General features: G+C 54.6%; 5 protein-coding genes across 5 annotated transcripts; 3 read left to right on the plus strand and 2 right to left on the minus strand.

Moving 5' to 3' along the window:
* Positions 1-200: 200 nt before the first annotated feature.
* BDY24DRAFT_385054 (CTP synthase) lies at positions 201-3,720 on the minus strand. Its single transcript, XM_076639907.1, has 15 exons — positions 3,672-3,720; positions 3,573-3,585; positions 3,430-3,452; positions 3,199-3,306; positions 2,898-2,946; positions 2,702-2,789; positions 2,587-2,619; positions 2,415-2,516; positions 2,152-2,346; positions 1,827-2,080; positions 1,617-1,749; positions 1,452-1,540; positions 1,216-1,373; positions 823-1,140; positions 201-741 (listed from the first exon to the last, which is right to left on the minus strand). Exons 1-15 carry the CDS (start codon positions 3,694-3,696, stop codon positions 482-484), a joined length of 1,848 nt encoding a protein of 615 aa, XP_076498091.1. The 5' UTR covers positions 3,697-3,720; the 3' UTR covers positions 201-481.
* Positions 3,721-4,058: 338 nt separating this feature from the next.
* Positions 4,059-5,802, plus strand: BDY24DRAFT_385057 (WD40-repeat-containing domain protein). Its single transcript, XM_076639908.1, has 5 exons — positions 4,059-4,381; positions 4,486-4,635; positions 4,755-5,145; positions 5,228-5,578; positions 5,658-5,802. Exons 1-5 carry the CDS (start codon positions 4,181-4,183, stop codon positions 5,783-5,785), a joined length of 1,221 nt encoding a protein of 406 aa, XP_076498092.1. The 5' UTR covers positions 4,059-4,180; the 3' UTR covers positions 5,786-5,802.
* Positions 5,803-5,848: 46 nt separating this feature from the next.
* Positions 5,849-9,118, plus strand: BDY24DRAFT_385060 (NYN domain-containing protein). The gene is made up of 8 exons (XM_076639909.1): positions 5,849-6,052; positions 6,151-6,810; positions 6,913-7,005; positions 7,096-7,256; positions 7,331-7,378; positions 7,517-7,843; positions 7,953-8,858; positions 8,946-9,118. The coding sequence occupies exons 2-7, from the start codon at positions 6,169-6,171 to the stop codon at positions 8,821-8,823; spliced, it is 2,142 nt and encodes a 713-aa protein (XP_076498093.1). The 5' UTR covers positions 5,849-6,052; positions 6,151-6,168; the 3' UTR covers positions 8,824-8,858; positions 8,946-9,118.
* Positions 9,119-9,230: 112 nt separating this feature from the next.
* BDY24DRAFT_22680 (uncharacterized protein) lies at positions 9,231-11,125 on the plus strand. The gene is made up of 2 exons (XM_076636598.1): positions 9,231-9,763; positions 9,854-11,125. Exons 1-2 carry the CDS (start codon positions 9,262-9,264, stop codon positions 10,678-10,680), a joined length of 1,329 nt encoding a protein of 442 aa, XP_076498094.1. The 5' UTR covers positions 9,231-9,261; the 3' UTR covers positions 10,681-11,125.
* Positions 11,126-13,656: 2,531 nt separating this feature from the next.
* Positions 13,657-16,380, minus strand: BDY24DRAFT_385069 (uncharacterized protein). The gene is made up of 9 exons (XM_076639910.1): positions 15,809-16,380; positions 15,665-15,698; positions 15,404-15,534; positions 15,169-15,317; positions 14,922-15,097; positions 14,531-14,854; positions 14,380-14,456; positions 14,001-14,302; positions 13,657-13,884 (listed from the first exon to the last, which is right to left on the minus strand). The coding sequence occupies exons 1-9, from the start codon at positions 16,191-16,193 to the stop codon at positions 13,711-13,713; spliced, it is 1,752 nt and encodes a 583-aa protein (XP_076498095.1). The 5' UTR covers positions 16,194-16,380; the 3' UTR covers positions 13,657-13,710.
* Positions 16,381-18,752: the final 2,372 nt, after the last annotated feature.

Here is an 18,752-nt window from a genome sequence, read left to right on the forward strand (position 1 = left end):
AAGGGTGGGAAGAGGGAGAAAGGAGCTGAATGGAGGAAGGAAAGGGAAGGACGTTGTTGGAGGGAGGAACTCTCTTTCGAGCTCGAGCTGGCTGAGATCGTCTCGAGACAAACAGGTTCTTTTAGACGCGTCGTCTATATCCAGCTTAGAGTCGGAGAGAAAGACTTCGTGGGAGGATCGTCTGATAGAGTTGTTCGATATTTTCGTTGATGAGATGCATAAAAATACGAAGCAAGGAGAAGGGCCCAAAAAGTACAGAAACAAAACACCACGTCGCGACGAGAGAGGGACCGGACTCCTTCCCTCCTCCCCTACGACCCTCCATGTCTAACAGATCTAGAGCATGCATGAGCATTAGCCGGAAAGAAAAAGGAACAGAAGGCAAACCTAACCTCCGTTTCTACCCCAAAAGCCGAACGACGAATCAACCCTTCCTCGACTTCGTCCCTTTCCCCTTCCCTCTCCCTCCTCGTCGACACCTTCACTCCCTTCCGTTGGCCCTCGCGACGTCGGCAGCGATCTTGGCCTCGACGTCAGGATCGGCAGCCTCGACCGGGCTCCTGAGAGTCTTGCTGGATTCCGGGTGAGGAGGCCTGTACTCCTTCTCGTTCCTCTGGAGGTGCTCGGCGAGGATGGATTGACCAGCAGCGGCGGCGAGGAATCCGAGGAAGGGAGGGGAAGGGTTGAGAGGTCGAGAGCAAAATTCTGGGTGAGCTTGGAGGGCGACGAAGTAGGGGTGGTCTGGAAGCGGAACGAAGGGAGAGGAGGAAAGTGAGCAAAGGAACGACGACGCGAAGAAGAGGAACGAAGACGAAAACTCACCGTCCATCTCCAAGATCTGCATTCGCTGACCCGACTCGTCTCGTCCGATGAACTTCAATCCTCCCGTGCTCTTCCCATCTCCCTGCTCGAACCTCTCAACCAGCTCAGGGTTGACCTCGTATCTGTGACGATGCCTCTCCCAAACGGTCTCCTCTCCACCATACAGCCGACGGATCTTGGCGTTCTCTGTCGAAGGTTGGAAGATGGTAGGTCGAAGACCGAGTCGCATGGTTCCTCCAAGGTGGGTCTTAGAGATCTCAGGCATGAAGATGACGGCAGGGTGGGTGGTGTTGGGATCGAGCTCGGAGGAGTTGGCGTCTGAAAGAGAGAGAGGGAGAGCTCTAGTGAGCTCAGGACGCGATGAATAAACGAGACGAGGAAGAGAAAACTCACCGGCCATTCCACAGACGTTTCGAGCCCACTCGATGACGGCAACCTGCATTCCGAGGCAGATTCCGAGGAAAGGAACCTTGTGCTCTCGAGCCCACTTGACGGCCACGATCATTCCCTCGGTTCCTCGAACTCCGAAACCTCCAGGGACCAGGATACCACTGGAAGAGAAAGGAATGAAGTGATCGAGATCAGCTTTAGTCGACACTTGTGAAAGAAGGGAAGAAGAAAGGACGAACCCAGCGGAGCAGAGAGCTTTCCAAGCGTCGTGGTACTTGACAGGATCCTCGTGCTGAGCTTCCGGCTCGAGATGTGAGGACTCAACCCACTACATCAGAAGAAGGGAAGGATGGTCAGCCAAGAGCTCCGGAGGTACGCGTCGGGAAGGGGAGAGAGAGACGAACCTGGATGGTGAGCTTCCTTCCAACTCGCATCGACGCGTGCTCGAGAGCCTTGACGACCGACATGTAAGAATCCTGCATCGACGTGTACTTTCCGACGAGAACGATGCTGACGGTCTCGAAAAGTCGATCGTGTCTGAAAAGATGCAGGAAGTTCGAAGCTCGAAGTCAGCTCCAACTTCAGCCTCGACGGATTGCGACGGAAAGACTCACCCAGAAGTCAACTGCTTCCACCTAGTCATCAAGCTCTGTCCCCTCGCCCTTCCTCGGTCTCCGACGTCGATCGAGGAAAGGTTCAACCTCGTCTGAAGGTAAGTGACGAGTCCCTGGTCTTGAAGGAGGAGAGGAACGTGGTAGGTCGACTGGACGTTGTGAACTCCCATGACCTGAGCCGGCGAGACGTGACAGAACATCGAGACCTTGTCCATAGTTGACCGCTCGAGCTCCTTCTCGCATCGGCAGGCGATCTAAACAAAAACAGAAGAAGTCAGCCTCGTCGAGCTGAGAGGGAGGGAAAGGACGAGAGCTTCGGACGAACGAGATCAGGGAAAAGACCGAGTCCACGAAGATCTCGGACGGTAGCCTGGGTAGGCTTGGTCTTCTGCTCTCCACCGACGACGGGGATGAGAGAGACGTGAAGGACGGCGAAGTTCTCGTGGCCGACTCGGAACTGGAACTGTCGCATGGCCTCGATGAAAGGAGCCGACTCGATATCTCCAACGGTTCCACCGAGCTGTAGAAACCCAATAGAAAATCAGTTTTATTCTCGTACTCAAGGCAGAAGAGGGAGTGTAGACGAACCTCGATGATACAGACGTCAGGCTCCTCGTCGGTCTCGTCGACGGGAAGCTTGGAAACTCGCTCGATCCAGTCCTGGACCTCGTTGGTCAAGTGAGGAATGATCTGTAGGTTTAAAGACGTTGTCAGAGCTGGACTTGGAACCTGCAGGTGAGGAGAGTTGCGGATCTCGCACCTGAACGGTCTTTCCAAGGTAGTCTCCTCGTCGCTGAAAGAAGGCAAAGGTCGAAAAAGTGAGCTCGGGCGAAACGGGTTGGAAGGACAAGGAGAAACAGAGAAAGTTGACTGACCTCCTTCTCGATGACTCGCTGGTAGACCTTACCGGTGGTCAAGTTGTGCTCCTTTGAAAGGGTGACGTCGAGGTATCGCTCGTAGTTTCTGAAAGGAGAAGGAGGAAGCGGAAGGAGGGAGGAAGGGATTTTGGACGCGAAGGTCAGCTCTGTCGAGAAGAGATTTCCGGAAGCAAAAGAGGGCGAGAAGACTCACCCCAAGTCCAAATCGACTTCTCCACCGTCGTTGAGAACGTAGACCTCACCTGAAGAGAGGAAGAAGGGGAAGAGGAGGAGACAAAGGAAGTTGAGTCAGTTTCACGAGCTCGACTTCTTTCCTTCAGCCCCCCTCGTCCTTCCTCCTTGACCAAACAACATCCCAAAGCCTTCTTTCTCCCTCTCAACTGTCCCAAGGACACAACCCTTCCTACTGCAGCTCCACTTTGCCTCCCAAAGCCATCCCATTCCATCGAAACACCTTCTTCTCGACCGCTTGCCGCCTGAGCTCGAAAACTCACCGTGCTCGGTCGGGGCCATGGTTCCAGCGTCGATGTTCATGTAGGGATCGATCTTGATGGAGGTAACCTTGAGACCAGTAGTCTTGAGGAGGAGACCGGTCGAGGAAGCTGATTCATGTCGCAGAAGGAGGGTGGAAAGGAGGAAGAGAAGGCAGGGGAAGGATTCAAAGGTCAGCTTCGATTTCTCCTTCCCTCCTTCTTCAGAGCTCAAAGGTAGGGAACAGAACTCACCAATGACTCCCTTTCCGATACCCCTTTAACAATCAACATGTGAACGATGCAAAGGTTCAGTTCTGAGCTCTCGAGATGATTTTAAAGGGAGGTGGTGGCGAGGAAAGGAAAGGAGACGGAGGGGAGGGAAGGAGGCGACTCACGAGATGACCCCACCTAAGAAGGACAACCATAGATGAAGGAGAGAAGGAAAAGGGTTAATTGATGACTCCAGTAGGTAGAGGAGATCAAGATGCACGTACCACAAACGAGGATGTACTTTGGCATGTTGTTGAGAAGGGGAGGAGGATGTGGTTTGGGAGAGCTCTCGCGCTTCGCTGAATTCGAAGGTTTGACGGTTCACCAGGACGCGTCTTTCATGAGCTCCAACAACAAAAGTTGTTGACATTTCTGGTTACCTTCTCATCCACTTCTACTTCCAGATCAAATCTGCTCGATGGAAGCTCCGAGAGAATTCTCACGAAGAGCTTCAAAGAGGAGAAGATTGTGAGCCTGCCGTCGCGAGGGAAGAGAACGAGGCTGGTTCCGAAGCTCGGGCTGAACTTCGAGCCTTGGTTCAGATACTAGACGAGTCTTTGATGAACGGAGAAACCTTCATCGAAGCACTCTTGCGATACTGGACCTGCGACAGATTCGGTCGCGAAGGAAGACCGCTTTCGACGCGCTCGGGGTTCGAGGAAGAGAAGACGACCTCAACCGCACCTCCCTCTCCTCTCCCTCCTTTTTTCCCCTCTTCGTCTCTCTCTCCAGGATGCAGACCAACGACTCTTCGAATCTCTTCAAGACGGATGCCCAACTCGAGAAGGAGGATGGTCGAGCTCTCAAGCTTGAACGAACAAAGGCACTCGGAGATCCAATCAAGGTCACCTCGAGACCTCTCGCCATGGAAGTAAGAGGAGACGAGTGCTGGACGGCAGAGAGTGGGTTTTCTCTGAGGAGGATGAACTTAAAGGTCCGTTGCTGTTCTGACAGGAAGGGATGTGAAGGAGCGAGCCGTTGTCGATGGACAGAAAAAAGAAGGCTGACCTTGACCTCTCCTTCCTTTGCTTCGAACAGACGGGCAAGACGCTTCAGCTCTACAAGGGCCACACTGGACCCGTTACCTGTCTAGCCTTCTGGGACGTCCCTGCTACCAAGGAGACTCCTGCTAGGCATCTCATGTTCTCGGGCTCGTGGGACAAGTCGATTCGTCTTTGGGACACCGAGGTGAGCTTTGACCTCCCTTCCCTCTCTTCTTCCCTCTCCATCACTCTCTTCGCAAATCCTTCCTTGGTCCTCAGCTAGCTCGTTTGACTCTAACATCTCTTCTACCGCTTGCCTTTCAGACTGCGACCCTCGTCTCCTCCACCACAACCCACACCGACTTCCTGAAAACGATCCTCGTCCTCCCTCACCTCCCTCACCCTCTTCTCGTCACCGGTTCCTCCGATAAAGCCATACACATCTTTTCCCTCACCTCAGCTCTCACCTCTCCGGAAGCCCTACCTCTCTTGAAGACGCTCAAGACTCATACGAGACCCGTCACGAAGCTCGTTTCAGCGTTGCAGACGGAGCGAGGAGAGGTCAGGTTCTACTCTGGCGACTCGCTGGGAAGAATCGTCGTTTGGGAGGTCAAGGAAGTGGACGATCAGGTAGTAGTTAAGGAGGTTGAAAGACTGGTGGAGCACAAGACCGTCGTCACGGATCTCTGGGTCGACGAAGAGGGAATCTGGAGCTGTTCGTTCCTCGTGTCTTCTTCGACGCGTCGTCTCTCCTTTCTTTTGGAAGCTGAACCGTTCTCCCTTCTTCGCTCCTACAGCCTCAGCAGACACCTCAGCTCACTTTCACTCCCTCACCTCTCCCACCTCGCCTCCGACTCCCTCTGCCCTCCCGAACCCTCTAACGACCTACGCAACTCCAGCCATCCACGCTCTCCTCCCTCTCCCTCACCTCACTCCGCCGCTCCTTCTCACCGGCTCATCAGACGAGCACATCCGAATCTGGGACCTCTCACAAGGAGAGTCCTCCGCTAGGATGATTCGGGAAGTCGAGGGTCACTGCGCGGAGGTGATGGGACTGAGGAGATGGGTGAGGGAGGAGGAGGGCAAGAAGGAGGAATGGGTCGTTAGTTCGGGGTTGGATGGAACCATCAGGAGGTGGAGGCTGGCGGGTGAATACTCTGTCTCTTTTTCTTTCGAATAGTGTGTAAGAGGAAGCTGACGATAGTGTTACTGGGTTTCTTTGGGCAGATCTGTTGATCCCTCCTCCGGAACTGGAGAAGAAGGCGGAGGAGAGCGAGGAAGGAGGGTTGTTGGACGGTGGGATGACTGAGGAGGAAGCTAGGGAGTTGGCTGAGTTGATGAGTGACGAGGATTGAGAATTTTCCAACTTTAATTTCGGAATGTGTGAGAAAGGAAAGGAAAACAAGGGAGGCTGAAATGTTGAGCTCGAGCTCTTCTCGAAAACGAAGACCTCTTCCGCTAGTTCCTTCAACCCACGACCCTCCTTCTGCTTCGCTCTTTTTCGTTTTCGCCTTTAGACAACCGTTTCTGATCGGTTGGATACCCTCGATCGGCTTTTCCCATCGTCCGACGAAGTCCAGGTCGTCTTCAAGAGGATCGAACGAAGAGAAGTCCAGTTTTTGGTGAGCTCGCGCTTCCTTCCCTTCTCCCTTCCCTACTTCCTTCTCCGAGGCTGAACGTCCCCCCTCCCCCCTTGGCCTGGACGCTCCATCTAGAACAGCATCTACGCTCTTCCAGCATGGGAACCTATCCTCGAGCCGCGCCGTCTTCCTCACCGACGCTGAATCGCTCTTCAACCTCGACCTCAACACCTCCTCCTCCTTCCCTCGACCTCGAACCTCGCCCTTCAACCTCTCGTCCACCTCGTCCACCCTCCTCTCCGATCTCTACAACCTCAGCCTACCCCTTCGCCCCTCACAAACCCGCTCCAACAGCGTTCGACTCTCGACACATCCTTCGTCGTCTGAACTACATCGAGCGAGTCGCTACCCATCTCACCAACACCGTCAAGCACCTTCACGTCAAGGAGCACACCATCAAACGTCTGGACGATGCTGAGAAGGATATCGAGGAGATTCGAGCCGTCTCGGAGTACGTCGACAGGGCTCTCGCCAGGAGGGAAGCAACCCAGCACGAGAGGGACGAGAAGCAGAGGATGCTGGAGGAAAGGGTGACAGAGCTGGAAGCCAGGTTAAATTCTGAGAAGGGACGGGGAAGACGGAGTGCTGGGAGGGGGAAGAGAGAAGGAAGGAGAAAGGAGTCCAAGTCCTTGTCGAGTCCTTCGCCTGCCTCGTCGTCGAAACCGAGCGTCGCTTCTTCTGCTCCTCCTCCGGTCATGATCTTCTGGGATTCGGAGAACTGTAACATCAGTGGACAGGAGGTGAGTTTCCGTTCGTTATCCCTCTCTTCGTCTACCCTCTCCATCGACGAGCAGCTCACTTCTTCTCCTCCCTCTTCTCGATCTTCCAACGCGTCCTCCCAGAACCCCGGTCCCGTCATCCGTAAACTTCGCTCGATGTTCTCACCTCTGGGACCTATCAACATATTTCGATACTACACTCGAACCATCCACGCTGTCAGTCCCGTCGTCCTTTCTCGTTCTTTCGCTCTCGACTCCGAAAAGTCGCGTCGAGAACTGACCCTTCTTTCGCCTCGTCTTCCAAAGTGGGACAACCTACCGACCTTCCGAGCTAGGATTGCAGCAAATGGAGTGGAAGTGAGAGATTGTCCGAGTTGGCTGGGGAAGGGAACGGTGGATCATACGCTGCTCGTTGAGATGCTGACGGCCGCGATGGACGTGCCTGCTCCGGCGACCTTCATCCTCATGTGAGTCTTCTCGCCGTCTTTTCTTTGCCTCTCGGATACTCACTTGCTTCCTCTCCTTTCTTTTGCTTTCTCAGCTCTGGCGACAAGGACTTCTCCTATCTTCTCAACACGCTCAAGAACCGGTTCGTCCCGTCTCGACGCGTTTCCTTCTTTCTTTCCTTCTTCCTTTCCATCACGCCCAGCTCATCCCACCCACCCCCCTCCCTCCCGTTCCTGACCACTCTTTTTCTGTCTATACCTATTCGTTTTCTCTGCTGCAGCGGCTACAACCTCATCGTCGTCTTCGGAGGCCACCACTTCTCCGGCGTCGAGGAACTTCGAAACCCATCTTCGCAGGTCTACCGCTGGTCCAACATCATCCGAGAGATCGAAGCCGACCAAGAGGAACCTGTCTCCATCGTCGAAGGTCCCTTCTCCCCTCGGGACGCCAGCGTCCACCTCCCTCGATCCGCGGCCTCCTCGTCCCCTCTCCTTCCCCCACCTCCTCCCACACCGCTGCTCGAACTGAACGAGGCTCCTTCTCCTCTTCTCCCTCCTCCTCCTCCTGCTTCGACTTCTTCATCTCCGTCTTCTCCCGAATGGAACCAGTGAGTTTTTGCCCTTCCTTCTGTCTCTCTCTCTCTTCTTTCTCATGAACTTACCACACCCTAACCTCGCTCTTCCTCCCTTTGCTCTTTGGGTGTTGTGTTCTCCCAGTCGATTCACCCCCCGCTACCGTCCTCCGATCGACGCTCCCGTCCTCGAACAGAAGATGTCGTACCTCTTTGAACACCACAAGACCAACCTCCTCGAATCCCTCTACGCTCTCGCCATATCCAACCCGGAAGCGTTCGCGCTCAGGAAGGGAGAGAGGTTCTACGACGTCCAGGCGGACATCATGCACAAGAAGGAGAAAGAGGATAGGATCCGTGCTGCTGTCGAGGGTGGCAGGCGGGATCGGAAGGGGTGGGAGGTGGGAGAGGGAGAAGGAATGGGTTCGAGAGAGGGTTTGAGTGGTGCAGGAGGGCTAGGCGAGTTGGTGGAAGATTTGGGACATGCCGTTCAGGAGACGCTAGGAGGAGGAGAAGCAGAAGGAGGAGAAGCAGAGGGAGGGATAGGGTTCGGAGTGGAAGCGTTGGAGGATCGACTCGGAGCCGGAGAGCTGGAGGAGTTGGCTAGGGTTGGAGTCGAGAGGGAGCGCACTCTGAGGGGGAGGGACGAGGAAGGGACAGAGAACGGGGTGGAGGAGAAGGAGGAGCTGTTGGAGGAAGCGATGTTGTCGTGGGACGTGTTGAAGGCTTTGGAACCACAGCCGCTTTTGCCGCCTGCGACGGCGAGGAGGTTGAAGGAAGGAAAGAACGAGGAGGCGGTGAGGAGGCTGGAGGAGAGTAGGAGGCGGTTCTCGACTTTTTCGTCGTCGTCGTCGCTGGATCGGTTCGACTGGAGGAGGTTGACAACGGACGCGTCGGTTCGACTTCTTCCTTCAACGTCGTCGTCGTCGCATCCCTCGCTGGTCGCTCGGAGGTCAACTTCGAGGCTGATATCGAGTCTGGGACTGCTAGGAAGGGCTAAGTTTGGTGGACGTTGAGGAGATGGGAGTTTAGGCGAGTTGCGATTGAGGACGTGAGTCTCGTTTCGTTCTTCGTTTCCTTCCATATTCAGAAGATGAACTGACAGTTGACTTTCTTTTCCGCTCCATCTTGCTTGTAGTCCACTTTGACCCTCGCGCGGAATCTACTTCTTCGAGAGGACGTCGCGTCGCGAACGTGGGCGGAGAGAGGGGAGGACGACCTCGCTCCTCTTTTCGCTCGAGGGAGTCACTATAGATCTACTTAGAGCTCCCATTTGCATTGCATAGATACCATACTACCCATTTCCGTCTACTTTGCAAGAAATTCTTTTCAAGAGCATTCCTGTTGCGCTGATAGGACGAGCTCCCGGGCGATCCGAACGAAGCGAGCTCGAGCTCGATCTCTCCTTCCTTCCTTCTCTCTCTCCCAACTCCCTCCCTCTCTCTCTCGACGAAATGTTTACTCGATCTCGGCCCAAAGACAAAGGAAAAGGTCGCTCTACGGAAACCTCTCCTCTCCTCCCCTCTGGATCTTCCTCCTCTTCTCCTCCTTCGATAGCGAGGAACGCTCGAGTCCGACTCAGCGACCCTTCCTCCTTCTCGCCTTCCAGTCGACCCCCTTCCCTGTCTTCTTCCTCTCGACTTGGATTCAAACCTCACCTCTGGACGATCGTGTACATCTTGTTCACTTTCTTAATCGTCCTGGTCCTCTTCTTCCTTCTGGTAGCGTCGTCTCTAGCGTCGGAAGCGAGTGGGAGGAATCAGGAGCAACTCGCTCAAGGGTTCGTTTGGAGAGGTCCAGAGGAAGTTAGGGTCTTGAACGTAACAGAGAAGGATGGAGTTTGGGTCGAGTTGAAGGCTTGGGTAGGCGTCGATACGGATGCAGCTCTGGGGTTCGAACAGGAGGAAGAAGGATGGTGGGATGGGATCAAGAAGTGGACAGGGAGGAAAGGAGTCGGTGAGCTTGCCCTTGTCTCCGGTCTTCTTCTCATCTATAGAAGCACAACTGACTTTCAATCTGCTTCCGCTTAAACAATCTTTTTTGTAGACACGGTCTCGGTCGCTTGCATCCATTTCCCTTCTCCTCTCACCCTCTACGCTTCTCCTTCGTCGTCGTCCTCCCTCGACGGTGGTCCCCTCTTGTCCCTCCTCCCCTCCCCGTCCAGGATCGTCCTCCCTCTCACGTCGTCGCTCCACTCGGGAACACCGCCCATCTTCCCTCCCAATCCCGTTTCTTCCTGGCTGACTCCTCTCACGCTCCAGTTCCAAGTGACCGTCCTCGCACCCCCGGAACAACTCCTCGAGTTCGCAAAGAGATCCTGGGCAGGGCAGAAGGTCCGAGTCAAGGTCGTCATGGACAAGATCGAGATCGGTGGAGTTGGAAAGTGGTTGGGAAGGTTCAAAGGAGAGAAACAAGGAGTAGAGATGGATCTGGTCGTGCCGAGTGAGTTTCGATCTCGCTTTCTTTGTTTCTCGTCTCCCGTCGCTCTCGATTCGTTCCGTCCTTGGATCTTGGACGAATCGAACACTCCCATACCCACACTCGTACCTAATATACCTCCTCGACGATCGTCTTTTCTCCTTCCCCAGTCCCTCGAGTTCCGTTCCCTCTCTCGCTCTACTCGCTCTGACGCGTCTTTCCCCTCCCCTCGTCTCTTCTTCCCCTCTTTCGCCACCCTCGTCACCTCCAGTCCCTCGAATCCCAGCTCTCCCTTACCCACCTCCAACCTCTCTCACCGATCTCATTCATCTGGACTCCTACAAAGTCCGTCGCTCGCCTCCAACCTCCGACGGATCTCCTCCTCAACTCCTCCTCGAAGCACACGCGTCGGCGCCGAACATCCTGCTCGGGATGACGGGAGAGTTCCCTTTTGAGGTGGAGTTTGAGGTGGGCGTTGTTGTTCCCAAGGAGGAGGACGAGGGAGTGGAGGAGGATTCGTTGAAGGGAACCAGCAACAAAAGCAGTCGCATCGCCATCGTCACTTCCCATCCCATCGCGTTCAACCCTTCCTCCCCCAACCTCACCGTCTCAGTCTCCGGATACATCGTTCCTCCTTCCACTTCCTCCGACTTGATGACCTCGCTCTTCCTCTCTCTCAGCAACAGCACCGTCTCCTCGAACTCCTCCTCGGCTCAATCCCCTCTCGCAGCCTTTGTTCAATCCTACCTCTCCTCCCACCCCTTACCCGTCATTCTCACCCATCTCCCACCTTGCTCATCCAACCCTTCCTCCCTACCAACTCAGATCTCGAGCTTGATCTCAGCCTTCACTCCTCTCGCGTTCCCCATCCCTCCGGCCGACCCTCCGATCAAACTCATCCGAAGCGTGACGATCGAAGGGATGAAGATCGCTGGAACGCAGGACGGGAAGGAGATCCTGGCGAGTGGGACGGTCGTGGCGGAGGTGGAGGTTCCCGGGAGTCTGGTTGGAGAGGGAGGAGTGGGCGTCGAAGTGAGATGGGTCAGACCAGATGGTGAGTTTCGTTTTCGTCGTCGACGCGTCTTTTGGTCCTCGTCTCACTCCTCACGCTTTTCTCCCCTTTACGTCTCCTTCTTCAGTTTTCATCTTCAACGGGCCAGTCCCCCCACCTACGTCCACCAACGTCCCCTTCGCTCGCCTTCAACCTCCTTCCTCCCTCCCAGCCACCACCCTCTCGCACCCTTCGGGGAACCCTCTCCTCCTCGTCGTCCTAGCAGACTTCAAGGACTTGCCCCTCGAGATCCTGAGGCCGAACGAGCTGAGCAACTTCGTGGGCAAGATTTTGATCAAGGGAGGAGCGTTGGCGGGCGTGAAGGGGAAGGCGGACGTGAGGGTTTGGGTGGAGGGGTTGACGAAGGAGGATGGAGGAGAGGGTGACCAAGAGGACGACGGGTTGTTGGGGGTGAAGGGGGTGGGAGTAGAGGGCGAGGTCTGGGTTGGGAGGGGACGGTGATGAGGGAAAAAAGACGAGGAGCTTTCTTGCATGTTTTTGATTTCGTAACGACTTTCGGTTTCTTTTCGTAGACGCGCCTGATTTTTGATGACCTTTCTTTGCTTAGGCGGATCGAGTGCTGGGCTTGAAGGGGAAAGGTGGAACGCGTCCGAGGCAGAGACGCGTCGCCTTGATCGCGTCGTTCCACAAGTTCGGACCTCTCTAAACAAAAGAAGGAGTACTTCTTGGGTGCTGTGTTTGCTCTCCAAATTTCAGCTGTACGTCTGTGCTCTCTAACTATGCAAAAATACGCGGCGCTCTGCCAGAGTTCAGGATTCTTGGGAAGCGAAAAAGTCTCTGTGTCTTTGTTTCGTTTTCACTCGATCTACCGGTCCTCTCAACCACGACTCGACTCTCAATTGACCTCTGTAGTCGTTCATTCTCTCAGATATCTTTCGAGACAGCTTTTGGGGGAGGCTAGGATCCAACGTGCCACAAACGACCCGGAATCTCCTTTGACGGGTCTTCTTCCTCTTTCAAAGCGTTCCATCACCACCTCCAGCAGCGGATGGTCCCTCCGCATTTCCATCGACCTCGTATGTTTCCCCGGGTGAGTGTTTCTCCTTCTTTGCTCCTTATCTCGATCTAAACGCTGGCCTTCTCTTCTTCGTTCGTGCTTTCAAGGTCGCGTCGACCCTCGACAACCGTACTCGTTCTGTCTGTCCTCTCCCCAGGCCATCATCGATCCCAAGCGGACTCAAGCCCATTTCAGCCTTCAGTGTCATCTTTCTAAGAGCGGACAGGAGTTGAGGATAGAGAAGGAGACGCCAACGACGAGGCGAGGTGAGTTCGAGTTGCTTGGATTTTCCTGCGTTTGATGCTTTCTCGCACTGACCCGCTCGAAAGTCCCTCGTTTCCAGTCATCCCTCCTCGTTGATTTATCTCTCCCTTCAGGTCGTTTTGGTAGCCTCTTAGGCGCTCTCGAACTTGACTCCGACGAAGACTCGACGGCGTGGGGGGAAAGGAAGACGATAGACGAGAGCTTGCCCCTGCCTCGACGCAAATCGGGAGCCGCAAGAGGGTTAATCAGTCGTTGAAGTTTTTCATAAGACGTAAGGTTGAGAATACAAGTTACAACGAAAGCAAGAACTAGACGAAGAGTCTACAGCGAGAAGCGAGAATGAGAAAAACAACAACGCGGCGACACCGTTCCCTCTCACGAGCGTCCCTCCTCTCTCAACTTCTTCCCCGACTCCACTTTCCCCTGGAGGTACCCCACCACTCTCTCTAATCCTACCGACCCTTCGCCGTTCCCTTCTTCAACGCACGATCCTCCCACCTCTCCCTTCCCGCTCCCAGGCGACGCGTCCCTCTTCCTCTTGCCACCGAACACTCCCGAGCTCAGCTCCTCCTGGAAACCAGAGTGGTGAAGATCTCGAAGGACCGTGGGATCGATGTCTCCCGTGAGACCGACGACGGTGCTGGAGGAGGAGGGAGCGGTAGCGGGAACGGAAATTCCAGAGGACGACGACGACGACGAGGTGGAGATTGGGCCGATGCAGTGGTTGGCGACTTGAGAGAAGTTGATGGAGCTGAGAGTGCCACTGGGATTGGGTGCAGAGCTTCGAGTGACGAGGGTGGGAGGTGGGTGGGGGCCGAGAGGCGACGAGGACCGTTCGCAAAGCTCCTCCGAGTCGGCGGCGGCTGAGAAAAGTAAACAGCGAGGAAAGAATCAGAAAAGCCTCTTCAGATTGTCAGGGGCACGTCCCAGACGAGACCTAACCTGCTTGGTTGTCGTCTTCAGGCCACGAGCACACGTAAGACGCGCTCGATTGAAGTTGAGGCGCTCGACGTTGAGAAGAAGACGCCGACGAACCGTAGGAGTTGTGGGAGTTGGAGGAGAGGAGAGGAACCACGAAGCGTTCGTCTTGTTTCCTCATGTGGAAGGAACCTTCGTAGCCTGTCGAGATCAAGAGAATGGAAGGGGCGTCAATCAAAAGCCCGAAGAAACCGAGGGAGAGAGCGGGAAGGAAGGAGACGAACCTCTGAACGATTCGTCGGTGAAACAATCCCTCCAGCAACCAACGAAACGAGAATCCTGCATGACGTAGCCTCTGTAGAACCATTTCCCCCGAGTTATAGGTTCGTTTCCAGCCGAGTCCTGGGTCTGAAGAAGGGAAAAGAAGAGGTCAGCTCGTCGCGTCCAATCTTCACAAAGACTCCTGCTTCTCTTTCGAGCACACCGATGTCGCGAGCATTGGACCATGACGGAACCTCACTCACCACGTACTCCTTTACCAAGCTGATCATCCCGTCCCATGCTCGAACTCTCCCTGTGAGCTTGAAGTTACCCCATCCGCTCCGTCCGGTTCCATCGACGAAGATCTCCTTGACGAACTCGGATCCTTCAGGTTCGGGAGTCTCCTCCTCCTCCCTCGAGTAGCAGAGCGTGAAAGGATCAAGTGGAGATCCGGGGAGAGGGAAGCCGGCGTTGATGAGAGGTCCCGTTCCTCCTTGCACGGAGCGATGCACGCGGACGAAGCGTTCCGATAGAATGATCTCCTGGCTCTGCTGACCGAAGGTCCCTGAAGAGGCCATAGAGGAAACGAAGTCAGCATATGAACGAAGACCAAAGACGCAGACGAGGAATAAAGAAGCTCACCCTCGTAAAGAACTTGCATGGCGCCAGACAACATCTCTCGATAACCAGCGAAATCGAAGAACGAGAAACTCCCGTGGCTGGACGAAGGAATAGAGGTTTTGAGGTCAGGCCCAAAGTCTTGCGAAAGGAGATGCGAAAACAGCAGACTCACTATTTCCCTTCGATCTTGCCTCGGAACGACAACGCGTCCAAACCTCCTTTCCAAGGATCGCCGCACTCCAGCAACCTCCTGACGTCGAGATCGTGGCACGTCGAAGGGAGATTGACGAGAGGAAGGGATTTCCGAAGGTAGGTCTCGGTAGCAGGCTCAGCGACGAACGCCTTTCCGGCGGAAGAAGAAGGCGTGGAGGAGTAGGGATAGAGGAAGTCGAGGGAGGCAGTGGACGAGTTGGAGCTTGAGGCTGAGAGACCTCCGACGCATGGGGTTCGGTCGAGTTGGTTCATCAAGCCCATCGAGGCCGAGAGAGTGAGGATTCTGAGGAGAGATGATGAGGAGAAAGGTCAGAACGACGCGTCGAGAAAACGAGAAAACGAGGACTCACGGAGGGCAGATGCTCCATTCTCGATTGAAACGAGTCATCTTAACAGCACGCTTCTTGGGTCGAAGATCTGCGAGGTGAGGGTCGACTGGAATGGAAGGATCCGTGGGCGGAGGAAGTCGAACGGACGCAGGGAGAGGGAGGTTGCGATGGGTCCACGGAGCAAAGTAGGCGTCGAACTAGGACGAAAAGAGACAACGGTCAGCATCTCATATGTAGCTCCAACGGTCTAGAGGAAAGGGAAACTGACCTTGTGAAGAGCGAGAGCGAAAGGACGCGTAACAAAGATCTTCTCGTCGACTTGTGCCGCCGATTCTGAGAACTGTTCGACTTCCAAGGACGAGTTGTCGTCATCCCTAGAAGACAGAGCGGTGTAGTTCCTCTGCTTCATGAAGTAGGCTGCAGGAGTAGAAACAAGAACGAAAGGTCAGCGAGAAGTCGAGAGAACGAGGAAGAAGATCAGCCTCTGACGCGAAGGGACTCACCAGCTTCGTCGAGCCAGTACGCGATGGTGATGTGAAGAGCTTTGTCCGCGGTGTCCTCTGGGTACCCAGGCTGAAGAGCCATCGGAATCATGATCTCGTGGTGGAACTTGAGGAGCATTCCAGGGAGATTGCTGGAGGGAGACCGAGGCGGAGGGGAGGGACGAGGAGGATGGAGAAACGTCGGTCAGCTTCTTCCAGTCATCTCACGGCTGTATCTCCGCTTCGAGACAGCATGGAAGAACTCTTAGAGCATATACTCACGCCCAAAGGAGGAGGTGTCCCAAGTTTCGACCATCTAGAGAAGGACAAGAAAACGAAAAGGTCAGGACGGCAAGGCGGACGAGAAAGAAAGGAGGAGGCCGAAGCGACGCTGATTGCTTCTTTTGCAAGGGAAGAAAAACTTACCGTTCTCAGTCAACATCATGAAGACCTGCATGAGATCTTCTGCTATCCCCTGGAGTCCTCCTCCCCTTTCCTGAATGGGAACCTCCTCCTCAGCAGCTCGTCTGAGTCTGTGAAGGAGCTCCCACCGATCTCGAAGCTCGCCCGCGGCCTTGGTCGAGTCCCCCAGGACGTCTGCACCAAATCGTCGACCGATTGCGTCCGTATCCCAGGTTGCGTGGAAGATCTGCTCGTAGAGGGACGGGTTCTTGTCGAGAGAGAGCGAGTCGTTGAGGGTGGGATGGGTGAGAAGAAGAGGGAGGAGAGTCGAGGGAGGACCAACAGAAGGGATCGTACCGAGGTAAAAGGCGATCTGTTGAAGAAGCTCGTTTGGGAGGGAGAGCAACATCGGTAGTTGGGAGAAGAAGAGGGACTGAAGTGAAACCGGGAAGGCCTCAATGGTGGTGGTGGTTGAAGGTTTCTTGAGCTCCAAGCTTGCTCCCTTCCTCTCAGATCAAGTTCCTCCTCCTCGAATTGCGACTCACATAGCCGGAAAGTACGAAAACCAGGACCCCGTTGAGTAGGCTACGTTAGGATAATATAGCATATGTTACAGTTCTTGGAGAGTTCGAGGTCTGTTCATTACGGTTCTAAACAGTTTGGAGGTTTTTGAACGGATAAAGGTCGAGCTCGAGACGAGACTGCGACGCGTCCGAAACCGTTCAAAAACTTGAAACCCGTATGCAAACGAGGTCGAAACGGACCAAGAACCAGTCAGAAACCGGGGAGGAACAGTCTAAAACGGTTAAGAAACCCAGAAACCGTTCAAGACTAGAACAAAACCCGTTCAAGAACAGTTTTGAGGTTCAGAGACGGTTCGAATTCGGTTCGCGTTCGGTTCAGGATCGGTTCCTGTCGGGTTCAAAAGTGGTCCCTGACGGTCCCAAAACCTTCCAGGACCCAAAAACGGTCCAGAACTGTTCTTGAACAGTTTTCCCATGGTTTTTGAGCAGTTTCAGAACCGAAAGTGAACTGTAGCAGTGCTGCGGGCGACCGAAAGCGGTTTCCGAACGGTCGCTCGACCAGACGCGTCTCGTCCAGGACGGTTTCTCACGAGTTTTCTTCTGTTCAGTGTTCTTCTCGGCGGCTACAGCGTCCAGAGCTATACTCATCGGTCAGCGAAAGCTACATGGTCGCCTTGAGAAGATTTCTGGACCTTCGTGTTGTCAGGTTTTGAGACAAACTGTCATTGAATGACCCTTGCTCCTTCCCTTTCGCTTAAATAGTCCTCTATGTCTCCTCTATATATGCTTCTCCATCTCTTTACTCTTCTACCTTACTCTCGTGTTCTCTCGGGCGTTCCTTAAGAAGCTGAGCCCGGCCGCTCGACGCGTCGCGTCTCGCTCTCAACTCGACCCTCCTTTCTCTGCCTCCACCTCTCTCTCTGCCGTCTAGCAATTTCTACACGTTTCTACTTACTGATTTATTGCCCGGGCTCTGGGTTTCGATGTCCGAGCCTCTCGTTTCTTATAAAAGGAGGCCGTCTGCCTCCTCTCCCTTGACCTCTATCTTGACACACCTTTGGATTCACACCCCCTTCTCTTCTCGAAAGCACCCGATTATCCCGCGAACCATCTGCTGATCCCTCCTGAACTTTCTCAACCTCTCCCTACGCTCATCCTCACACAAACGAGAGACTCGGAGGTCCTCGACGACGAGATGGGCGACGCTTCTCTTTCCTCCCTCTTCCCTTACATCAGAACACTTTCAGAGAGTAGTAGTATCATCGTAATACTCTCTATTGAGAGCCATGGGAAAATTTTGTACGCGCTGCTGGAGGCTGCTTGACGACCAGAAGCCTGCGTTTCCTCTTCCCTCCCTGCCTCCTCGTCATCCTCCCCTCAACCGCATCGACATCCCCTCCCCCTTCCTTCTCCTCTTCGCCAAGTCCCTCTTCCTTTCAACAAGACGATACCTTACCATCCTAGTGACAACTTTACCCTCGACTTTGGATCTCTCGGCCCCTTCCAACGTGGATGGAGGAGTCGAAGGAGGAGCAGTGCTCTGCGAGCTCACACGCTGGAGCGGAAGTGGTTCGTCTTCATTTCTCCTTCCATATTTCGTCTATCAACTTTTCTCGACCTCCTCCATGAGTCTCGCTGGTACGACTTCCCCTGGTGGAGGTTTTGGGCTCTGGATGGCAGGTTTGAGGCTGTCGAGATGGGCTCGAGCACGGAGGGAAGGAAGGAGGAAGGAAGCGAGCGGGCGACCTTCCTTCTTCTTCTCTTCGCCCACTCTCCGTTCTTTCTGCAGCGGACTCTCTCCTGATGGGCTGATGGGTGTGTGGATTTTTATAGATTCGCGGTGAAGTCTCGGGTCAGGAAACTGACTGACAGCTGAGAGAGCTCGATCATCGACTTCCTTCCCTCTCCGACCATCCTTCCTTCCCTCCTTCCTTCCCATCCACGTCCCATCCACATCCCTAGACCTCGCGACCAGATTTCGACCTCTGCTGACCATCAACTCCTCTGTTTCTTATCGAACCAGCAGACTTCCTCGTTCGGTCCTCGCTCGTCCATCGTCTCCTTCATCTCTCCTTTTCGAAGTCAAACGCTGACCTTTCCCTCTTCCATCTCGCCATGGCAGTCGATCCTCTGGTTCGTCCCCCTCTCTAGCAGCCTCTAATACGCCATACCACTCCTGACTCTGTTTCTGGCGGTCCTCTCAGCTCGACTGTTGAGAATCTCTTGCTTCGAACAACACTCGTGAGCTTGCTTTCATCTCCCTTCCTTCTTCGACGTTCGAACTAGACTGACGTTCTTCTGTCTCGACCTTCCTCTCTCTTCGCAACCAACTTCAACCGTTCTGTCTCCCTTACCCGTCTCTAGGAAAGGATTGGATCCCTCGAGTCGTCGTTCGGAGCAGCTTTCGAGGAAGGATCGACTCGGAGCGAAGGGACTTCGACTCG

Source organism: Mrakia frigida, assembly GCF_051309035.1.
Source record: "Mrakia frigida strain ATCC 22029 unplaced genomic scaffold BDY24scaffold_10, whole genome shotgun sequence".
Classification (NCBI taxonomy): Eukaryota; Fungi; Basidiomycota; class Tremellomycetes; order Cystofilobasidiales; family Mrakiaceae; genus Mrakia; species Mrakia frigida.